Source organism: Trachurus japonicus, chromosome 20 (genome assembly GCF_045865225.1).
Source record: "Trachurus japonicus isolate A0001 chromosome 20, Traja_1.0".
NCBI lineage: Eukaryota > Metazoa > Chordata > Actinopteri > Carangiformes > Carangidae > Trachurus > Trachurus japonicus.
In genome coordinates, this window is record NC_140926.1 from 15,233,602 (window position 1) to 15,255,617 (window position 22,016).

General features: G+C 42.1%; 1 protein-coding gene across 2 annotated transcripts in view; it reads left to right on the forward strand.

Annotated features, from left to right (window-relative positions):
• The window catches only part of plod2 (procollagen-lysine, 2-oxoglutarate 5-dioxygenase 2), a 31,320-nt gene extending 9,871 nt beyond the window's left edge, over positions 1–21,449 (forward strand). The window contains exons 2-20 of one of the 2 annotated variants that reach the window (XM_085763944.1): positions 1,500–1,591; positions 3,406–3,542; positions 6,213–6,376; positions 8,784–8,896; positions 8,997–9,060; positions 9,370–9,467; positions 10,603–10,704; positions 12,687–12,812; positions 12,897–13,018; positions 13,794–13,898; positions 14,806–14,931; positions 15,758–15,899; positions 16,712–16,774; positions 17,996–18,109; positions 18,461–18,526; positions 18,782–18,886; positions 20,360–20,506; positions 20,696–20,821; positions 21,065–21,449. In XM_085763944.1, coding sequence (XP_085620070.1) covers positions 1,500–1,591; positions 3,406–3,542; positions 6,213–6,376; positions 8,784–8,896; positions 8,997–9,060; positions 9,370–9,467; positions 10,603–10,704; positions 12,687–12,812; positions 12,897–13,018; positions 13,794–13,898; positions 14,806–14,931; positions 15,758–15,899; positions 16,712–16,774; positions 17,996–18,109; positions 18,461–18,526; positions 18,782–18,886; positions 20,360–20,506; positions 20,696–20,821; positions 21,065–21,220 — 2,168 coding nt within the window. In that variant the 3' untranslated portion in view covers positions 21,221–21,449. The remainder of the gene's footprint in view (positions 1–1,499; positions 1,592–3,405; positions 3,543–6,212; positions 6,377–8,783; positions 8,897–8,996; positions 9,061–9,369; positions 9,468–10,602; positions 10,705–12,686; positions 12,813–12,896; positions 13,019–13,793; positions 13,899–14,805; positions 14,932–15,757; positions 15,900–16,711; positions 16,775–17,995; positions 18,110–18,460; positions 18,527–18,781; positions 18,887–20,359; positions 20,507–20,695; positions 20,822–21,064) is intronic. The other variant, XM_085763945.1, reaches the window with a different exon arrangement.
• The last annotated feature ends 567 nt before the right edge of the window (positions 21,450–22,016 follow it).

Sequence of the window (22,016 nt, forward strand, 5' to 3'; positions counted from 1 at the left end):
CTAAGACACTGACAGGAAAAGATGGAAAAGAGGAGGAGGCTGCTTGTAATGCACTTTAGTGTGGATGAGTGGGTGGGATGTGGGTGATTTTTGGTAAATTGGAAAATAAGCTTTAGAATAGGACTTAACCCGAGGCTTTGTTTAGTTTACTTCCCCAGTGTGGAAAAAACAAATGGTACAAATACGGCACAGATCAGGCAACTCGATTTCCTTATATCCAGTGTTTGAAGATCCACAGAGTGTGTTCATGTCGTACAAACCCTTTTTTATTAAAATGGGCTTTACTCAAATAATATTTCAACATATTTGCGCTCCTTGCGGTAAAATAACTTTGCCTTTCATGGAAGCAGCACAGGAATTTATTTTTGACCAGTGGGAGTGAGGTGGGTTATAGCCTACCGCATGAAAATCTTGACATCCTCTATTTGGAATGTAAGCTGGACTCTTTACGTGAATGGTGAGAGATTAAAAGACAAATAATCAATACACTCCAGGCTAATTACAGACTGCCCTGGAAATGAAGTTATGAAAACCACTTCATGGTCTTTATTACAAAGGTGCAATGTCAGCTCTTGAGCTGTATTCTGGGGGAGTGCGTAACGGATTAGGTCTTCCCGGAGTCTTTATACGGCCCTGATATGTGCTCTTTCATACTTCCCATCCTACTTGCCAGAGTAAGATTGTAAATAATTTACGAGGGTTCAGTGGAACATAGCGCTTTATATTAAATTGAAGGCAGATTGGCTCTAGGAACATGAAAAGCAGGATTAGTATTCATGTGTTACTGAAACACCATATTAAAGTGTCATTAACTTTTTTTCAAGGTTGGTACAGAGCAACATTTTCACACATTCTGGGATGATCTGTAGTCAGCTGGGATTCAACCAGTATGCCCTCCTCATAGAATAACACTTTGATGGCCCAGTTCACGAGGCTCGTTCATTCCTTGGCTCATAATAACAGATCGCAGCTTTTCTGATCAAAGCTACTTGGTTTAAGAAAACACAATAGAACAAGTGAAAACTATCTCAGTGGGTGTGGTCTGCCTCTCGCGCTTCACATGAGGCTATAGTGCTAATTTGTATTTGGTCTAACCCTTCCTGAAACCTCAGACTTCAGCACTCATGACCACTGGAAATGTCCTGGAGGTTTGTGGGAGTTCCATTTAACCCAAGAAGAACTCAATTTTTGAGGCCATGTTTAAAAATAAGCCTCTGTTTTTGAATCAAATTAAAACTCCGGTAGATGTTCCTAATTTGAAACTCAGGGTTAAGCCTGCTAAACCAAACTGTTACCAGTTTGTTGACATAGGTCTGAGGTTTACAAGGAACTTGGTTCATACAAGTGGGAATCTAACTGATCTAAAACAACTTATATACATGTCATATGTACAAAGCCTTAAATTCACAACTAGGTCACAGTTCTCTGCTGAAAGAGTGCTTTCCCAAATCCCTGTAATCAACTGCGGAAATTTCTCTTCTCTCTTTTTTTTTCTCCAGAAAAATTGCTTGTCTTAACTGTAGCAACAAAGGAAACAGACGGCTTCCTCCGCTTTATGCAGTCTGCAAACTATTTCAACTACACTGTGAAGGTAAGAAGGTCTTCTCATGTTGTAAAATTATGTACCAGCAAACAATGCCATCCTCACACACACACACACACACGCAGAGCAGCCAAATGTGTTTTTAAAACACACTTCCAAAGATTGATTAGGTCTGTTAGAGGAAACAATGAAGTGCAGCAAGCTGCGAAAATAAAGGCACACTCCTCAGTGTGGGTCCTGAATTTCCCTCTGCGCCTGTAAGCAGCAGCAAAAAAACATTGTTTTTCTAGCTCGGAGCGATGAGTTCATGCCCTGCTCGCATTTCCATCCTCCTATGTGATCCTGCTGCACCTGTATTCCATCTGTTGCAGACACACACTTACAAGCTACTTTCATGACATTTTTTTGGGGATCTTAACTCATCACAATCTGTCTGAGAAAACTTAAACACCACGTTGGTTAAATGACTAACAACCTATGGTAACTGTCAGTGTGTTTACAGTACATAACATCATGTTAGCCCGATGAAAACCAGATTTTTAAATACACATACTAAACTGAAATCGCAATGAATCACACTTGTGAAAGTTGGACTAAGGCACCCAAGATAATATAGTCGGGAATCAAATTCCTCCTGCACGTACACCTCAACTGGACACAAAACTAAACGAACAGAGCTGTAAAAGCGTCCATGTTACAGTCTAACAGTTCACTGCTAGCCCACTTGTTTGTTGGGTCTTTGGTGTGTGACGTAACAGGTCATCTGGAAAAAGGTCCAATACTAACAAGCTGGCATGGGGTCTATCAGCACCTATCACAGCGCAGTTGGACAGATTTAAGTCAATAAATCAGTTCCTCTCCCATGCTGCTTGTATACTGGGACGAGGACAGTGGTCCAATTAAATCGCCTGGTCCAGCTTTAACTGTAGCTTAATGTAAACAAACCAAGTATGACTACACATGTGTTACCTCTGATAATTTGGCTTCATGTGGATCTTCAGTATAAGGCTTTATGAAACTACTGCAGTTCATACTGATGAGTATTCGTAGGAGTTTATTCTGGGAGCACTGGTGCACTGGAGTGAATGAAACTTGCCTTCCTACTGATCACTGAGTGAAAAAAGATTCATCTTACAGGATAATATAACTGACCCACTTTCCAAAGCACCAACTTTAGCCCATTTTCAATCAACTGTAATTTTCTTGATAAAGTAGACTGACCCATCTTTGCGTTCTAATTTAGGAAAGGTCTTGGAAAATGTCAAACTGATTTTAAGAACTGGAAAAAAAATCTGAGAATGTGTGGAGATGTCTTTCTTTTACAGAACTGCCTTTTTTAGTTTTCGTGTTGGTTCTACGTCTTGTCCGGGGAGGCAACCGCCATCCCTGACATCCCGCCAGTCCAACATAAAAAATTAAGTATTGCCATTTAGACAATTAAAGACCTATCAAATGTCCCATCATTCCGACAATTCTTGCCTCCTATGGTCGGAATGATTACGGTATTTCTTTCTTTTTTTAAACATCCTGCCTTTCCGTCAATTCCTTTAATAGCGTATTTTTTGCACGGGTTGGGCTTAGGCCTAAGCAATGATGAAAGGAGTTGGTTAAGTTTAGTAAAAAGACCAGGTCGAGGCTAGATAGGCCAGATAGATAGAGAGAGTCCAGAAGTAGAGAGTCCAGATAAGTAGGAGGGAGTCACCTGTTGAGTAACGCACATTTCCTTATATTGAAAGCCTTGTCAGAATGGTGGGACAATGGCATGTCAGAATAGCGGTATGTCTAAATGGTGGTATGTTGGAGTGGTGGGATGTCGGAATGACAGCATGTAACCACCTTGTCCACCTTGTGTCCTGGCTCAGGTGTTGGGAATGGGAGAGGCATGGAAGGGTGGCGACGTGGGACGGTCTATAGGTGGAGGGCAGAAAGTCAGACTACTGAAGGAGGCCATGGAGGCTTTGGCTGACCAGGAGGATCTCGTTGTCCTGACCGTAGACAGGTACGTTGACAATCAAATATGTTTGGCTTCACACGGCAGCATGATTCTACATTTTCACTGTAGCTTCAGGCCAGTGGTAGCTTTCCTTTGTAATGTGTCTTTCTCAGTCATCCAGACTCAGACAGTTCAAGAGGATTTTCAGCAAAAAATAAATAAATATATATATCAAAGCCAATGTGATCCGCTGCAGATGGATTACTTCAGCACTCACTGACAATCATCCCTGACAGTGAAATTCCCCAGAGACACTTCAAAATACTGTAGAGCAGAGAAGTCTCTCATTGTGAATCTAATGTCTGGAGCCAACAAATAGCAAAAAGATGAACAAAAAGATTGTTTTGATTATTCTTTTCCTACTTGGAAATGTTCGATAATTTTGATTACACTTTGAGTATGAAACATTTCCATAACAACCCAACACAAAACACCTTCAATTGCCGTGTAGATCAATGAATCTGGAATGAAACTCATTTTCAAGGTCGCAGACTGTAATAATTGCTTTGAAAGTGATGCTTTCTGCCTGCATGATTATGTAGCATTAACCCGCCCTCCACTCATTTACGCCAAAGCGTTATTATAGAGCATCAGCAAATATGAGGCAGGTAGCTGAATTATGACTTTTCAAGGCCAATGGAAAGTTTCACTGAGTTAATGTGAGTGGTTTAGAATAATAACAGCTTTGCAGGCCATAGTTCCTCAAATAGAGCAGATGATGATGATACTTACTGTAGCATGTCACATGAATAACGCTACCTATAATTACTGTGCAAAGTTGTCCCACCCTTGGAACAGGTAAATGGGAACGTAATCTTTTTCTTTCATCTTGTGGAAATGATTGTAGTGTAATAAACTGCATTCACACTTCACAGGGGATAATGAGCCATTCAAATCTATTTTAAAATCTATAATTCAGCAGGGGCCACGTCGGCTGGGTTGGGCCGCGTCAGCCCATGATTCAGTCATAACTTCACATTTTTTCTCAAACTTAGTGAAAATGAAATTCATAGAGCTTCTAGGCATGTGGTAGGTTTGCAAAAATGAAAACAATCTCCCTAAATAAAATTATTTGAGGTGGTAGAATGACATTTTTGTTCTCAATTGTGCAAAATTTTTTGAGATAGCTCTTATTTATTTGGTAGGTGTTACAACAGAGTTGTATCCTTTGGTCAGTATCTAAAATAAAGTTAATTTATACAGCACTTTTCTAAACATGGTGGTGGGTATCTGTCTGTGAGGCATTCATTAATGTCTGGTAGTCGTGACTGATAAGCCCCAGTCAGGCGGCGAGGTGGGTGTCTGCATCAGTATTTCCACCCATCCAGACTACAGCACCGGACTTTCTAAAACCGAAAAACAGGTCTCTGTTGTCGGCGCTTTGAAAACCACTTGTGTCATCCTTCTTGCCAGCTCAGCTTTGAGTGAGCACAGGCAAGACATTGATCAGACGACGAGGTAGCATTAAGTTAAGATCAAGTCGATGAGAGATTTTAAATGTTGGCCTAAAATTTTTCAGTTCATTTCCAAGCCCTTTGCAAGAGAGAGGACGTTCAATACGGCTTTGAATACAATCCTGGCTCCTGTCCCGCCAGCTATAGATTGACTTCATCTGGTAACTCTGTTAATTTAAAGACTTTTGGGAACCGGGAGTTAAAAAAAACCACTGGGCCTGTGTGCTCACACTAAAGTATAACCAAATAGCACAACACAGTAACTGAGAGACAGAGAATGTAAAACAGACCAGTTCATTTCCAGGTCAGGTGAATCTTTATGTATTTATTATAGAATAATTAACTCTTTAACACTGTCCAGAATGTCCTGTCATGGATTACAGATCCTTTTATACTGGAGCATTAAAAATAATTGCTAATTTAACAAGGGACAGAGGGTATTTGTATGAACATGTGTCAGCCAGATGTGGATACAGTAGAGCAGTAGAGGTTTTCTCACCTACAGTAGACTTCCCTTTCTCTCATGACATGCCCGACTGAGCTGGTTCGAGCTGTCCAAAGGAGAGCTGTCTTTCATTTTTCCTAAGACCTTACATAAACTGGCGTGTATATAACCTTTTATATGTTTTTTTTCTACCTTTCTTTTTTTTTCTGGATCGGTTCATTTTATTGCATCACACAGACACATCTAAAGACTCAAAGTCACTCCTGGAAGTGAGTGTTTCATAGCATGAATCAGCTCTTTTACCTTTATGACTTCACACCTTAGAGAAATAAAATCCGTACAAACCTTTTGGATTTTCCACCCCCTTAGATATCTGCCCTTTGAATAGGAGCATGCTTTTAAACAAGTCACCACAAGGTCTGTGTGGACGGTTAGGCACTTTTTCCTCCATCTGTCACAGAGCTCCACAGGCCATGCATGCATCATCACACACACGCACACACGGTTTGTGTATCTTTGTGTGTTTCCGTCTGGGAAAGAAGGACCTCATTTGGATTTACCTTACAATCTAGGAATGCTAGCCTATACAAATGCTCACTCATGATGACAGTCCATTGTTTACATTTAGATCATTATCTGTCTGAAGCAAGTAGAAGCCTTGGTTGAGACAGATGTGAGCTAAAATATACTTGTTTAAGAAAACTGTCAGGCTGCCCCTGAAGGATAAAAAAAACTGATAAGCATCTGTTGCATTTCATCTTCACTCCTCCCTTTTAGCTATGATCTTATCTTTGCCGGGGGACCAGAGGAGATTCTCAGGAAGTTCCAGCAAGCCAATCACAAAGTGCTTTTTGCTGCAGAGGGACTGATATGGCCTGATAAGCGACTAGCTGACAAGTACCCATCAGTACGCAGCGGCAAGCGCTACCTCAACTCTGGAGGTGGGTTTCAAGAATTCAAAATATGATCAAAATGCTCAGCGATCTCAGTGATCAGGTGAAAAAAAGATGTTAAAGTGTCACCCTTCACATGTTGCTGCTTCTTTTTAATCTCCAAACTCTTGTTTGAAACCCAACCAAAGCTATGTGTAGCTCTGACATGAAATTCAAATATAAAACCACACACTCATCTGTAGAGAATTATTATATTATTATATTAACACTATAATGTGATGGTTATCTGAGTAGAACAGTGTGAAATATAACTTGGAAATTCAGTAAACCACTACCATCATGTGTGTAGCAATTCTATGCTGCGGTAGATTAGTGTTTAACCTTATTGTAAACCCACAGCCTCCATGGGTGCACAGGGGTTTATACATTCTAGCGTCAGCTGTCAGATTTTGAAGACTTGCAGGCTTAGAAGGAATTCAGGGGGGCGAAACACCAGAGCACACTCGCTGTTATTGATTCAAAGAGCTGCGGAGTCACTTCAAGGAATGAAAAAAATAGAAAAAGCATTCGGATCCCCATGTCTAAACGCTGGGTGCTGGACAATACAAGTAAATCATAGGAAAAAAGAAAGTCTGCACACCAACAACAGCTCCAGAATAATAATTTATTATCACCAAAATAAGGGAGTAATGTTTCGGGTCAAAACGTTACCCCCTTGTTACTCCCTTGTCGTTGAAACGTTAGGCTACTCCTTTGTTTTGGTGATAATAAATTATTTCTCTGGAGCTGTTGTTGGTGTGCAGACTTTCCTTTTCCTACTTGAAGGAATGGTAACAGACTTAAATATGAAACCACCAGACTTTAATTATTATCTTTTGCTGTAAAATAGAAGTATGTTTTTCCTGTAAACAGCCTCTCTGGGGTATTTCCTGCCCCAGTGGACAAGAGGTGACCGGTTTACATTCATCTGAAGGCTGATACAAAAGCAGACTTCTTTTTCATTCTGGATTCATTTTTAAGTGCCCTCCCCCCTTCCTCATAAACATCTACAATTATTTTAAACTCTACTCTGGATTTTACAGAGGGGCCTGAACAAAGGGAGCTAGTATGAGAGAAATATGATCTATTTTTCCGTCAGTACACAAGCAGCAAGAGTGGTGTTTGGAGACTTGTTGCGGCTGCCTGATAATAAGGAATAGCAATAACACAGCCAAGATGGGACAAACACATGGGCTACATTTTTTTCTGATGTTCTTGAGACAGGAGTTTAACAATCTAACACAGGTCATCCGTTCTCAAAAGTGTGCAGATGTTTTAACAAAGGAACCATAACAGAATGTTCTCAAACGGTAAGGCCAGCTGCATCCTGCCCCGTTCTTGAAGACACTGAATTACTGCTTTCCCTGTGGTCATCAGCCCTGTCTGACCTCCCATATTGGAGCCGTGCTGTCCCACAGACTGATCAGAGACTGTTTTTAGCATTCATTGTCACTGACATGACATGTGGATTTGTCTTGGCCCCCTCCATGTGCCACAGTTTGTGTAAAATTGTAGGTTTTGTTTGTGTTCCTACAGATACCGCCCAAGTGACCATCGAGGGAATGTTTTATGGCATCTGGACACACACTGCTGTGTCACAGAGCGTAGAGTGTTTAGGAGATAGAATCAAGATACAGTAGGGTTGTGTTTGTGTGCGACTGTGCTTGTTTATTTAAGAGGACCGAGCCTAATAAAGGCTGCGACTACGGCGCAGTGCGAAACAGTGAATTTTTCCAGACAGACGGGGACACAAAGGCGCTACACTTCCCAGGATCTGTCGTTCTCCTGAAGCCAGCGCTTTGTAGACGAGCTCCTGACAAAATGAATTGCATCAGTTCTCATGATTTCTTTTTAACTTTCTGTGCCTCTGGTATTTAGATTATGTCATGTCTATCCATTTAGTTGTTTACGGTGTCTGTGGCTTTTTTTTTTTTTTTTTTTAATGATGGGATGCAAACTGGCACATCGACCAGCAACATAGCCAAACCCTGCAATCTGTTGCTGTGGTCAGCGACCTTAGGCAAGAGAGGGAAAGCGAGGAGACGGTGGATGTACATTTAGAGACAGAGAGGGTGTGAGTTACTGGCACATACTGTTCCAGAGGCTTGGATAGCAGTGAGTTGTGCAACGGTTATAACATATAGATTGCAGCTTTCTTTCTGCTCGTATATTTTACACTCATTTCTATATGCAGACTGTGGGAAAAGGAGGACCCCGCCCATTTTTTGTGTGCAAGGTATTGCCAAAAATCATACTTTGTATGAGGCTTCCTAGAGTGAAGTCTTTAAACCAGTATAGAGTCAGCAGAAGCAGCTTAATTGTCACCAACAGTCGGCCTGTTGTATATGATCTTGTAAACGTCTCTCAACCTATACTTTACAGCTGGATATGCATTCACACCATTCATTACTTGCAGGTATAATCGGCTACGCCCCATACATAAACAGAGTAGTTTCACAGTGGAACCTCCATGACAACGACGATGACCAGCTCTTCTACACTAAAATATACGTGGATCCTTTGCAAAGAGTATGTATCTTGTGTCAACAGCAGCACTCTTACATTACATCACTTGAATACATACAACATTCTGTGGTTTGCTCTTTATCTCTGTTTTCATGTCTTTCAGCAAACTCTCAATATGACTTTGGACCACAAGTGCCAGATTTTCCAGAACCTGAACGGGGCCGTTGGTGAGAAAAATCACAGCCAAAAGATCTCATAAATCAATTTCCTTTTCAATTTGTTAGATATTTTAAACTCAGTATTTGAAAAACCCTCGGTTAAGAAAAATGAATGTTGGGTTATCGGATAACCTTCACTGCACTGACTTATTCCAACAGCATGCTGTTTTGCTCCCACACTCTTGTCAAAGTCTGCATATTTTCTTCTCCTCTTGGCAACTTATCTTACAGATTAGAAAACTTCACAGCTCCTTGCCCATGTGGTGAGTCAACTTTCATAACCTGGCCTTAAATGTCTCATGTTCCACTTCTTGGCAGATGAGGTGCTTCTCAAGTTTGGAACGGGCCGAGTGAGAGTTAGAAACACAGCGTACGACTCTCTGCCAGTTGTTGTCCATGGCAACGGAAACACCAAAGTGAGTGAGGAATGATGCCCTCTGGCACACCAAATACAGTCTATACTTATGGCACCTCACAGATACTTTTAAGTTAATCATGTCCCTCTATGACACCAGCTTCCGGTTGAATTATTAAATGTCTCTTCCCCATTTGCTAATGAGCTCCTGTTGCCCTGCGCCTTTTAGAGTTTTATCCGATGAGCATTCATCACCAGTGAGTGCATTTCAGTGCATAAATTCCCACACATTCAGGAAATATACATCGTGTTCATGTGATACTTTCCAGACCGTGAAAGCCAGCTCATTATTTTGTGGAGAAAAGAGGTCTGGCTTAAAACTAGGTTACAGTGCTTAAGTGCATTTTTTCTTCTCCATCTCTGTGCATTAGTGACAGAGAACAATAAAGCGGAAAACCAGGACGTACGCACAATACCATCATCATTCTTTGGAGGTTTTTTTTTTTTCCCAGCTTTTTCCTTCCCCTTACTCCTCACACGTCTCGCTCCACCACCAGCCGCCTGTCTCTGGGCTTCCTTGGTAATGAACCAAACCCACCAAACTGAGTCATCCCTCCCAGAGGCCTCAACATCTGGAGGCGCAGCTCTAAATGGTAGATCACAGAATCCGTTTCCTAGCAGTGGTTTCTACTGGTGCTGCCTAGTTGGACCTCTGACCATTAGTTTGTTGTTATTTTTCCAGTCCACATGCCAAGTTCAATCTGTTGACGAAGGCTTGATGGCTATGTTAATGTCTGTGATAACAGATCCGTAAACAGTAGTCCCGTGGAAATTGCATGTTCCCAGAGAACGTGCGACTTTCATGCTCGCTAAATACAGAGCAGCTATGAGTTTGATTACAATATGTTGAAATTTATGAAGGAAAACTGCAAAGGAAAGGAATGATTATACTAGATTGCGGCATCTCAATTTCAGTTGAAGCGACTTTTATAAGCTTGTGGGCTTTAGTCTGACGTGAATGATCAAAGTAAATCTATATATCTCGTTCATATTCCAAGGAGGACTTTCCAAACAAGTCATGAAAATGATTTAAGTGCGCTCTGCTGAGACGCAGAAAACACTTGGAGCTCGTGTTGATGCTGATATTAATCTTCCGTGTCAAGCCGTTCACCTGCTCTGAATTCTTTCCTTTACAGATGTACTTGAACTACTTAGCCAACTATGTCCCCGATGCATGGAACTACGAACATGGATGTAGCCACTGCGATGATGATGTCCTGGACATGTCACAGTTAAAAGTAAGTTTTTTTTTTTCCAATTTAGTCATTTTAGTTCTGTTTGCAGTCCTCTCTTCAGTTCCATTTTTAAATTCCTGCCATGGAAAGTTTGTCTTTCGCCTTCTCTCTGTGGACAGAGGAAAGGATGAAAAATAGCCTGCTCTTCTGCCATCCATCTATCAGTGACTGTCTAGACCGTAGGAATGGAACCCACATAGACCTATTTCAACAGATATGGACTGCTGGTACCGTGCACACACCCTTTCCAAGAATAAGTGGTTATGTGCCCGTTGGTCCTTTTTGGACCCTCTTGAAAGAGCTTAAGTGCCAGGGAAACTCTTTGGGGAATAGGAAGCAGAGCACTGCTGTGGTGCAGGATATGGCTTTTGGGGTTTTCAGAAGGGCTCATTTAAAGGGGTGTCACTGTCAACCAGCCTTGCTTTTAGTGGGCTCCTCAGTACGGGTTATATCCACAATAGTAAGTTATAGTGGTTATGCTGAAAATTTGTCACAAAGTTCAGCCAAGACTGGCGACGTATAGACAGCAGCAATGACAGGCAGGAGGAAATATCTCCGGCTGTGTGGTTGCTTCTGTCAAAAATGTAACTCATTCTCTTTGTGGGCAGAGTAGTGAAGCATTTACAATACCCAGGTCTATGCAGCTACAGTATAGCCCATGTTTTATCTACTTTGTTTCTGCAAATTACTTTGGTACCAATCTGTTCAGAAATGCATCGAAATGTGACCTTGTAATTAAATAACATCCGAATTCTCCCTCTGCACCAATGGCATGAACATCTATCACAAAATATAATACTGCGACGTGCATCCTTAAAGATTTACTGTTCTCCCTGAGGCTCCATAAATAAGTGTGCTTCAATAGTTGAACTGGAGCTGTTTCAATACAAACCCAGCAACATGAAAGGCATCTCTGTGGAAGCTGTTCCCAGTCACTCTCATAATGGTTGCGGAAAAGCACTGCTTCTCAATAATGGGCGAGTTAGTGAGGGCAATTCATTCCACTGTGTCAGTCTGTGTTTGGGACCAAGGCTTCCCGTAGATCAGGTCATGTGGAAAGACCGGTCATACTGCCCTTTCTTGTGGGGTAAACCCAGATCACTGGCAGTGCTGTTTTGTTCTTTGTGTACTTTGGTTTCAGGATTGAACCGAGTACCAGCCAAACCGCCTCTGCTGCTGCCTACTGTAGTTTTGTCTTTTGCGGTTAAATGAAAGTCGAGGTGTCGCTTCTGTCTGCTTTAATAAACACTTTTCTCTATTTAGTCTTTAGCCTTTCACTGCCCTTTGTGCCACTCCTTTCCATTTGCCGCCTGTCCACTGTCTTTCTCTGACAATTTAAGTCCCAATTGGCTGGATGCATGAGTTCTCCTTCGTGTGCCTGAAACACAGTCATTGTGGCACTTGCAAATTAGACGGTTCGGCTTGGATCCCTTTTGATCCCTGGCCCGGACCTTTGCCATGAACTGGTCAAGAGGATAAGGAGTCCAGACTGAGCTGTGTGGGCTGGAGCAGAGTGTCATGGGAAAATCCTCCTCTCTTCTCTGTGTCTCTTTGCTTAGTTCTTCTTTATGTCTTCTTCTGTCCCCCAGTATCCTCCACACAGGCTGTCCTCTAGAGAGCGACACGTAGCAATCAGGGTTAGGAGCTACAGTAGAATAGTATTTTAGGTCTTTTTAATGAGCTCACCTAATGAGCTTATTACATCGATAACATCGGCTGTCCAATCATTTTTTGCAAGCTAATTATAAATGTAAACAGTTGAGCTCTTTCTTTAAAAACCCAACCAACAAAACTGCAGAGGATATTAACAAGAGTCACATGAGAAATCATAAGCAGAGTTGTCATGGACACCATCTGCAGCAACTCCATTGTTTATATCTGATGTGAAATGTCGAAACCATCCATGATTTCTGTCAAACAGTCTACCATTACCAAGAGCTGTTGTTTGGAAAAGTCCTAATTTGTCTATGTTCTTATCTAAACAGGAGTTTCCCAATGTGTTGGTTGGCGTGTTCATCGAGCAGCCGACTCCATTCCTCCCCGAGTTCTTCCAGCGGCTGCTGACCCTGGACTATCCAAAGGATAAACTCAAACTTTTTATCCACAACAATGTGAGTGTACACAGCTGCAGCTACACCGACATCTCGACTCCTTCTGTGTTGGTACTAATCCATTAACACTGGCTCCCTCCTCAGGAGGTTTACCACGAGAAGCACATCCAGAAGTTCTGGGAAGAGAACAGGAACGTGTTCAAAACTTTCAAGGTTGTGGGACCAGAAGAAAATTTGAGCCAAGGAGAAGCCAGGAACATGGGCATGTATGTGGGCCTCTAAATCTATCATCTCTCGGCATCTGTGGTTTGAAAAGCAAGACTGATGAAACCAAATGATGGCATTTTTGGCCCAGATTAATGTTAGCTTCAAGGAAAAGTTGCCAGCTAGATTAATTTTAAATCTGTAAATGCTGCCTTCATGATTTCTATTTAAGAAAGCAGTCGCCTTACGCTGCAGAACACAGCACAGATATTTAACAGTGGTAATGTCTCATTTCCTAGGTGTTCATTTCAGACTTCATGTTTTATGCATGGATGTGCTGCAGTGTGGCTGGAATATTGTCAGACTTTTGAAAGTATCTTCTCCCTCGGCCCGGACTGTAGAGACGTGTGGATGTGATTTACCACAGCCTCACAGGTGTAGTTTACACCCACATGGACCTTCCTGTCCTTGTTCAGTATTGAGTAACAGTCTGTTGTCACAGTGATAATTCAATCTGGGAGGCCTCATCGCAGAGATTCTATCAAAAGCAGAGCATGCCTGAAAGCACTGGTCAGATCATCCCTATAATGAAGGAGTCTAAGGTTTATTAGCAGCCTCTAATCTTCCTAAAAATCTCATTATGCACTGCAGGCTTAAAGATAGTAAGCGAGTGTCTGACTCTCCAATTGAAAATGACATGTTATACTTAGGAGCTGATAAATTTCGGCTTGCGACTGTGATTGCTTCCAAGTGTTTCAATGTCTGTAAACGGGTCTGGATTGAATAATAACTGCTTTCTCTGCCATGCCGGGTGCTGTGTGTTTTCGATTTTATTAGGGACCTTTGCCGCCAGGACGCCACATGCGACTACTACTTCAGCATGGACTCGGACGTCATGCTCACCAACAGACAGACGCTGAAGCTCCTCATCGAGCAGAACAGGTAATCACGCCGGCACCTGGAAAAGTAAAAGCGCACTGGAACACGCACAACAAACCTCCTCTGCCCCCGTTGGGATCCAATGTCCAACCGTTCAATTTATCCCTCGAGTGGCAAAACCACAGGAACATTACAGCCGAGTGAATGAAAGTTTAAAAATAAGCCGCTTTGGCTTCCTGTTTTCGCCCGGCCACATGGAAACAGTGAAAGAGTCTGTTGCACTAACCCCGAAATGCCACTTTGCATTATACAAAAAACAAACATGCAAACCCTTTTTAACCGTCTGCAGCTCATGATTGTGAAGAAAGCTTCCCATAAACTGGATGTCACTGTGGCTTGGTATCGTGACCCGCTGCAGGCATGCAATGTAAAAGAGCCTCTCTAGGATATTTAAAGAGCAGCATGAGAAATTCTCTGCTGGCACTGAAGCTGTGAGAGGAAAATGCCAATCTATCTTTACCAAGACAATTTAGCATTAGTGCACTGTAGAGCATCCATCTCAATCTGCATCGACTGCCGCTGAAAATTATGGCTCAATTGAAACAAAATCCTTTCCTTGCGGTTTGGGTTTGTTCGACTCAAAGAAAGCAGTGGAAAAATCCACTGTTGTTGTATTTTGTGCAAATACAAAGAAAGAAAGTCTGCTGCAGCGAGTCTTTGTCCTATTTCAATCCAATCCGGCGTGATGTGTGAGCTTGGTTTGCATTACGTATTTCTAGGATCTTTTACTGACTTGGCAGCGATCATATCTTTCCAGAGAGAGGCTGATCTCCTCCGTGCAGCACTCTGCTGGTTTTTACCACCAAGGGATCCAGTGCATTAGGTGGCTGCCTGTCTGTGAGATGTCACTGAGTTTTATCTGCTTTGACAGAATTACCATCTCTCCGCTCTGTCCCCTGCTTCTCTACAGAAAAATAATTGGTCCCCTTGTCACTCGTCACGGCAAGCTGTGGTCCAACTTCTGGGGAGCCCTGAGCCTGGATGGTTATTACGCTCGCTCTGAGGATTATGTCGACATTGTGCAGAGAAAACGCATGTAAGTCACAAGTGCGACACGGGCACACTCAAAGCTACAGCTTTGCATTTTTATGGCTGGCACACCTGCACGCCAGAATTGGATCTGTCAGTGTTTATGACTGTAAATAACTCTTGTCCTGCTGTGTTGAAACAGTTGATACCCATGTCACGCATAACATGCCTTCATTATGATCATAGGATGCTACACATGAAGAGTCGTTTCAGCCACAATCAGACCTGAGCAGTGATACAGCGCTGAGCATCAAAGCCTTTCAGCATCTCTGTCTGTCTCTGACTCACTTCTTTTATGTGTTTTAAAAACAAGTTGAAATAGCACCCACAAGGTGCAGAAGAACAAACATTCACCCACCACAGTGGAAAGCTGTTTAATCACCCGTGAACCTGCGGGGAGGAAAACAGCGGAGGGATCAGGTCCTCGTCGCTGCTCTAGCAACTCCTACAGCACTGGTTAGTTAGCGTGTCTGTGTGGAGGAGGTTGGGATCCGGGAACAGTGTCAATCTCCAGGGCGACAGTGGGAGTCAGCAGCGACAGAGACTGAAGTGTGATGGAGCTATTCATCTCAAATTGGGAGAAAAACATGTTTCACTTCAAGGGGGGGGGAAGAAGAATCTTTACAATTCGGTTTCTTCTACATTTAATAACAAAACCTGCTGCTTTGTTTCACCATATAGCTCTCCGACACACTCCCTTACTGTACAGTACACCTGTAGTCATGGATGGCATGAGTATCAACCCAAAATCTCCAGTGGCATCCCGGGAATTAAAATTTGAGCACTTATACCAAAATGAGCACTTCCCCCTCTCTGTGTCCTGTTGTTTCTAGGGGTGTGTGGAACATTCCTTACATGGCCCACATATACCTCGTCAAGGGCACTATCTTGAGGAATGAAATGAAAGAGAGGAACTACTTTGTCCTGGAAAAACTGGACCCAGACATGGCCTTGTGTAGGAACGCGAGAGAACTGGTAAGAAACGCCCGGCCTCTGTCTTCTAGGGCTTTGTGTAAAGTCGTACAGTATTTCAGTGATGTAGAAAATATGAGAATGTTATCTCCTCATTCAGAAAATGTCTCTATAGAGAGGTTTCAGGAATTCTTTAGAAAATGAAAGTGTGTACTTCAAGTGTAGAGTAAAGAATTAGTGCTTCTAGTTTAAAAATGCAATGATTGTTAAGTTAACCCTGACAAAAGTCAACAGCTCAACGGGAACACGAGATGAAAGCGTGGCAAGTATAAGTGGATTGAAATGTCTTTGTCTGTCATCAAGGCATGATTCTTCTCTGTTTATGGTTGCTCTATGGTGCGTTCAGGTTCCTCGCTCCACTTATTATCCCATCACCCTTCACTTTCTCTTGTCCTCAATGTCATACGACCACAGAGTGTGCAACCAGCTGCAATGCCCGGCTGACGAAAGCTGTCTCCTCTGCTCTGCGTTTCTCTTTTGTTCTCCACCTTTTTAAACTCTTCAAATGTTTCCCCAACTAATACCCACTGTCACTGTGCTCGGCCCTCAACTACTAACCGTTGCCTGATCCAAACTCGGTGTGCGCTGTTGGATTTGCTTGGGCGTCCCACCACGTGCATCCCACCCATGTTAACCCACAAAAACATCAGCTTCAGAGGGAATCTTGCTCCTTTTTTTTCATGCAGGCGAATTTCCCCCTCTCCTCCTGAGTTGCTCTGTATGTGACATGTATTATCTCAACTGTCACCCTGTCTCTTACTCTGAAACACTGAACCATGTTATCCTATTTACGTGATGCTTCTCCTTTATTTTAGACCAGTCACAGAGAAAAAGACTCCCCTTCTCCGGAATCATTCCATATGCTCAGGCCCCCAAAGGTTTCCACTTGTTTTAATTATTCTGCTTTGTGAAACATCCATTTCCAATGGGTTAGCACTGAGAGGCCACTCCAAGCTATGGGTCATTGACACACTTTTTCACAAGCTAAATGAGTATATTTGATTTGTTTGAGGATTTTTTCAGTTGAATTCTGTAAATTTGCAGGTTTTAAATAGAATTTCCATTATTATTCTCCATTGGAAACCATATGATTATCAGGTTTTAGCATTTCACATTGGGCAGCTGCATATTTAGAGAAAAGAGTTAGGGTCAGATTACTGGCAGCTCTTTGGAAATTGATGTTGACCTTTTGCTTGTGATGCGTTCAGGGTCTTTTAACACAGACAAGAGAGAGAAAGATATCTGCCCTGTCCTGTTTTTTTTTTGGTAATGGCTTCCAAGAGGAGATGAAGGAGGAGAAAAGAAGAGTGGAGAGTTGGTCCACATGCAAGTCCCCTGTCCTGATGCTTTGCCCCGAACAGCCAAAACCTCACAGCAAACACATGTAACGAGCTGCTCCCTCTAAAACACACTCACTGATCTCAGACTAGGCTCCAAGAATAATCCGTTTCACTGGTGTAAACCATCTGCTCTAAATCACAGCTTTCACAAGCAATTTGGAAGCATACACTGGGAGATTTTTAAAACCAGCCTGAATTCATCAGCTATTTTCTTTGGCATTTCCAAAGCCTAGTCTGATAGTGAGTCCAAATCTTCCCTTACACAGCGCCACCCCCCCTCACACACACACACCTCCCATCCCTCCATGCTTCACCGTAGAGGGAATATCATTCCTGGATTTGCTTTGTCCTACCCAGCAACCCCGTCTGTTCCTGTTCTCCAACTCCTCTCACCTCACTGTCCCTCCCTGTCCTGCTCCCAACCCACCAACAACCCTGCAGTCGCCCCAACCACAACCCATAAATAATCCTAGATTATTTATAATGGCACCTGTGTCTGTTTGGATTCTGTCTAAATTGAACAGAATTGATTTCAGTGTGTTAAAATGCACTTAAATCAGACTTTATTGAGATATGTCAATTTGTTTTTCTGGTTTTACGTCAGTGCTGACCATTGATGACTGCCATATACATTTATCATAATCGTAAGCTACAATGTACTACAGATGTGCATGTATTTTGGTTATGTAGAAATGGATCTGTTGTAACTACTTAACTTATGTGAAGCTGACTGAACTTTTCTTTGCCTCTTTGCTGCAGGGAATCTTCATGTACTTAACAAACCGTCACGACTTTGGGAGGCTCATTTCCACAGCCAATTATAACATTTCTCATTACAACAGTGACTTGTGGCAGATATTTGAAAACCCTGTGGTAAGTCATTATGAGCTCCCATTATTCTCCAACCACAAAAAAGAAAAGACTTTTTTTTTTTTTCTGAATAGCTGAAATAAACAGCAGCCACCTGTAAAAAGGTCATTAGCCATAATGGAAGGATTACTGATGTGAGATGATTTTGACACAATGACTTCAGTGTGATAAGGCTCCTGTCTGATAAGGCGTTGCGATTTACAACTGTATTTGGCACGCTGCGACGTGTCCTGTGGGAGAGGGGATTAGCTCTGTGAGGTATGCAGGTCAGCAAACAGCCACCACCACCCACCCACCCACCCATCCATCCAAAAAAAAGAAAGGCCACTAATCCGAAATTCTTTCTCCATGCAGGACTGGAAAGAAAAGTACATCCACCAAAACTACACTCGAATTTTCACTGAGAATCGCATGGAGGAGGTTTGTACTTACCTGTGTGTATCTGCATGTGTTGGAGTTGTAACCACAGACAGCGAGACGGTGTAAAAAGAATGACATAACGTCGCGAAGAAAGCCCAGCATCTGCTTTTCACATTCAGTATCTGTGCAGAACATTACAGTAACTGCCGCTCCAGGTGACGCTAAATGCGTGACTCAGGTCTAATCTCTGTTGTCTCTTTGTGTGTGTGTGTGTGTGTGTGTGTGTGTGTGTGTGTGTGTGTGTGTGTGTTGCAGCCGTGTCCAGATGTTTTCTGGTTCCCAGTGTTCTCGGAGAAGGCTTGTGATGAGATAGTGGAGGAGATGGAGCACTACGGCTCATGGTCTGGTGGCAGACATGAGGTCAGTACTATAAACTAAGGTTCCCTGAACACACAGAGCTGCAGTCAACACCCTGCAGACACACAGACAGCCATGGTTATGTTGACAATAATGTTTGCAATTGCAACACGGACAGGAAGTGTGTGTATTTTTAAGTTAAAGCTGCAAATCATTACATTCTTTTGATTTATCAGCTCATTGTTTCTCAAACAACATAATTAGCTCTGTTGGCAAAGTTAAGATGTCCTCTTCTAATTGCTAACATCAGGAGCAACTATGCCAATGCTAACATGCTAGATGTTTACCATATTCACCATTTGAGTTCATGTAAGGCAAGGCAATTTTATTCGTATAGCCCGTTTTTACAAACAGTTAGTCTCAAAGGGCTTCACATAGCATCATAACATGTTCATACATATCAGCATGTAAGCATGCTAACAGTTGCTAACACCATTAGCATGGATTTAAAAAAAATCTAATAACTATTCAGTTTAGAAACGTTCAACTTTTTATCTAATTTTCAAATTGTTGTCAATTTTCTCTCAATCGTCTGATTACTGTAGCACTAAATAACACCTTTCAAAACATTTGTGGCAGTTTAGCTTGCCCCCCCATTACACATCAATTCCAACAATGCGTGCACGCAGTCGGCACAGCTGGAGGCACGGCTGCTCATTTTCTAACACTCAGAAAACATTTGCTGTAATTTCTTTCGAAAACTTCCACAACTTTTAAATCGTCTGAGTTTCAACAATTACGGTGCGTCGGTTGAATGTTTTGCTGGAGTTGCGTTGTGATTAATCACACACGGATACCATTAGGAAAAAGTGAAAGAACGGAAATAAACAACCCGTCGTGTGGCCTTGTAAACTTGGCTGTAACAGCCGTGTCTTTAAGACGGCTGAGGGAGCTGTTACCTTCAGGTTAACTATCACACCCTTGTGTGAGGCAGATGCCGTGCAGCCATTTATTTATTTAGTTTTTTTTTTATTTGATATGTTTATTTGGACACACACCATCTCACACACACAGACACGCCTGGTGTTAAGGGCATGTGCATGTTTAATGTTTTTACCACCAGGTTTAATATTACAACCATCAGGTAATAATATTAAAATGCACCATTTAAATATAATGAAACAAAATGTTATGATGGGGTGTTTTATGTGCATGGTGTTTAATTCATGTGGCCTGGTTTATGTAGTTTGAAATTAGTAATTAATGTGCCTAAACTTTGCCTGGGAGACTAAACGTGTACAGATCCTTTGACTAACTCCGAGCTGGATGGGTCATTAAGCCTGATGCAGCCAGAGAACAGCACAGCCCGCGGTTTTGATGACACACACACACAGACACGTCATCATCATCATCACTTTGAAAACCGCACTCACACACCGAGGATGGTGGCTCATTTGTTCCGTCGTTAATCATGCTGCAGCGTGCTCTTATTTCATCTCTTCTCTGTCTCACTCTCTCTCTCTCTCTGTCTCTCAGGACAAGAGGATCACTGGAGGCTATGAAACCGTGCCCACCGACGACATTCATATGAAGCAAATCGGCTTTGATAAAGAGTGGCTGCACTTCATCAGAGAGTTCATATCGCCCGTCACATTAAAAGTTTTCTCTGGCTACTACACCAAGGTCGGTGTGACATCATGGTCAAACAGCGCAAAGATAAACACTGAACCCACCCAACTAAGTTGAAATAGTAGAAAAACTTCCATCTCCTGTTTGGACTTGTTTTTATGTGTATTTGACATTCTTTGTTGAAATGTGAGCTTTAACAGTGGCTGTCAGCTGACTTGATGTATCCCTTTGCCTTCGTCGCAGGGCTACGCTTTAATGAACTTTGTGGTGAAGTACACGCCTGGGAGACAGGCGTACCTGAGGCCCCACCACGACTCCTCGACCTTCACCATCAACATCGCCCTCAATAGCAAAGACACTGATTTTCAGGCAAGGAGAGGAGGGGGATTAGGAGGAGGAGGAGGGGGTGGTGGTGGTGGTGTTAAGGAGGATGAGTCACTCTGATGATCTACTGTAGCTGACATTCCACTTTGTTATCAAACTTTATTTATTTAATCTCAGCTCTTCACATTTAAATCATCTTCCTAGCCACTATTCTTCTTAGACCTGCGAGTTTTTCCACAATTAATAATCTAAAGTATCTCCACCCGCTGTCTGTTATCTCCTCTTTAGGGCGGAGGCTGCCGTTTCCATAGGTACAACTGCTCCATAGAGTCACCGAGGAAAGGCTGGACATTCATGCACCCAGGACGACTGACTCATCTCCACGAAGGTCTGCCCACCACCAACGGCACCCGCTACATCGCAGTGTCCTTCATTGATCCTTGATCTACCTAAACCGGACTGTAAATTAGTCTTTTGACTTTGCTTTGCTTTTTTTCTCCTGTTATGTTTGTTTTGTTGTTTGACTTTTTGGGAGTCAGATTTTTTTTTTTTAATGATGCAATTTTTTATTTATTTTTTTAAGCAAATGCTTTAAAAAATTAAAGAATTGCATTAAAAACTCTCTGTCAAACAGAGTGTAGAGTGGAAAGGGAAGAGACGAAAGCATTTCACACTTCAGATCTACATATTGGATAAAAAAAATGTTAGCAGGCTAAAGGGCTTCCATTCACATTTAAACCATTTAGTGACTCCTATGACAGGAGGTATTGGTGCTGTGGGTCCTCATGATTTTCCCAATACTTGATTTACAGTTGTTATAGTAGCATCATTGACACACACATATACACACACACACACACTCACTGGTGGCTTTGCTAGAAGTTAGCTGTGCAATGCTAGCATTCAGATAGCTGTTGTGTGTCTTGTGTTTCAGGTAAAATGTCATTTATACTGTAAAAAAGTCTTCATTAATCCAACAATTACTACTGGTGTTCACATTTCTGCCTTTAAAATGTTCATTATTATTTGGTGGGGTGTTAGTGAAAGTGTTTTCCATCTTAAAAACTGTCTTTATTTCAATCATTTGGGAGTTTAATTAAAAGTTTGTGCCCAGTGGAAAAGAAAAAGAAAAGAAAAATCTATTTTTGTAATTTTGCACACCAGAAAACAAAATAGCAGAATTCAGTATGAATTCTGTTTGAATGAAGTTCAATTTTCTACTTGTCTTACTTGAAAGGCT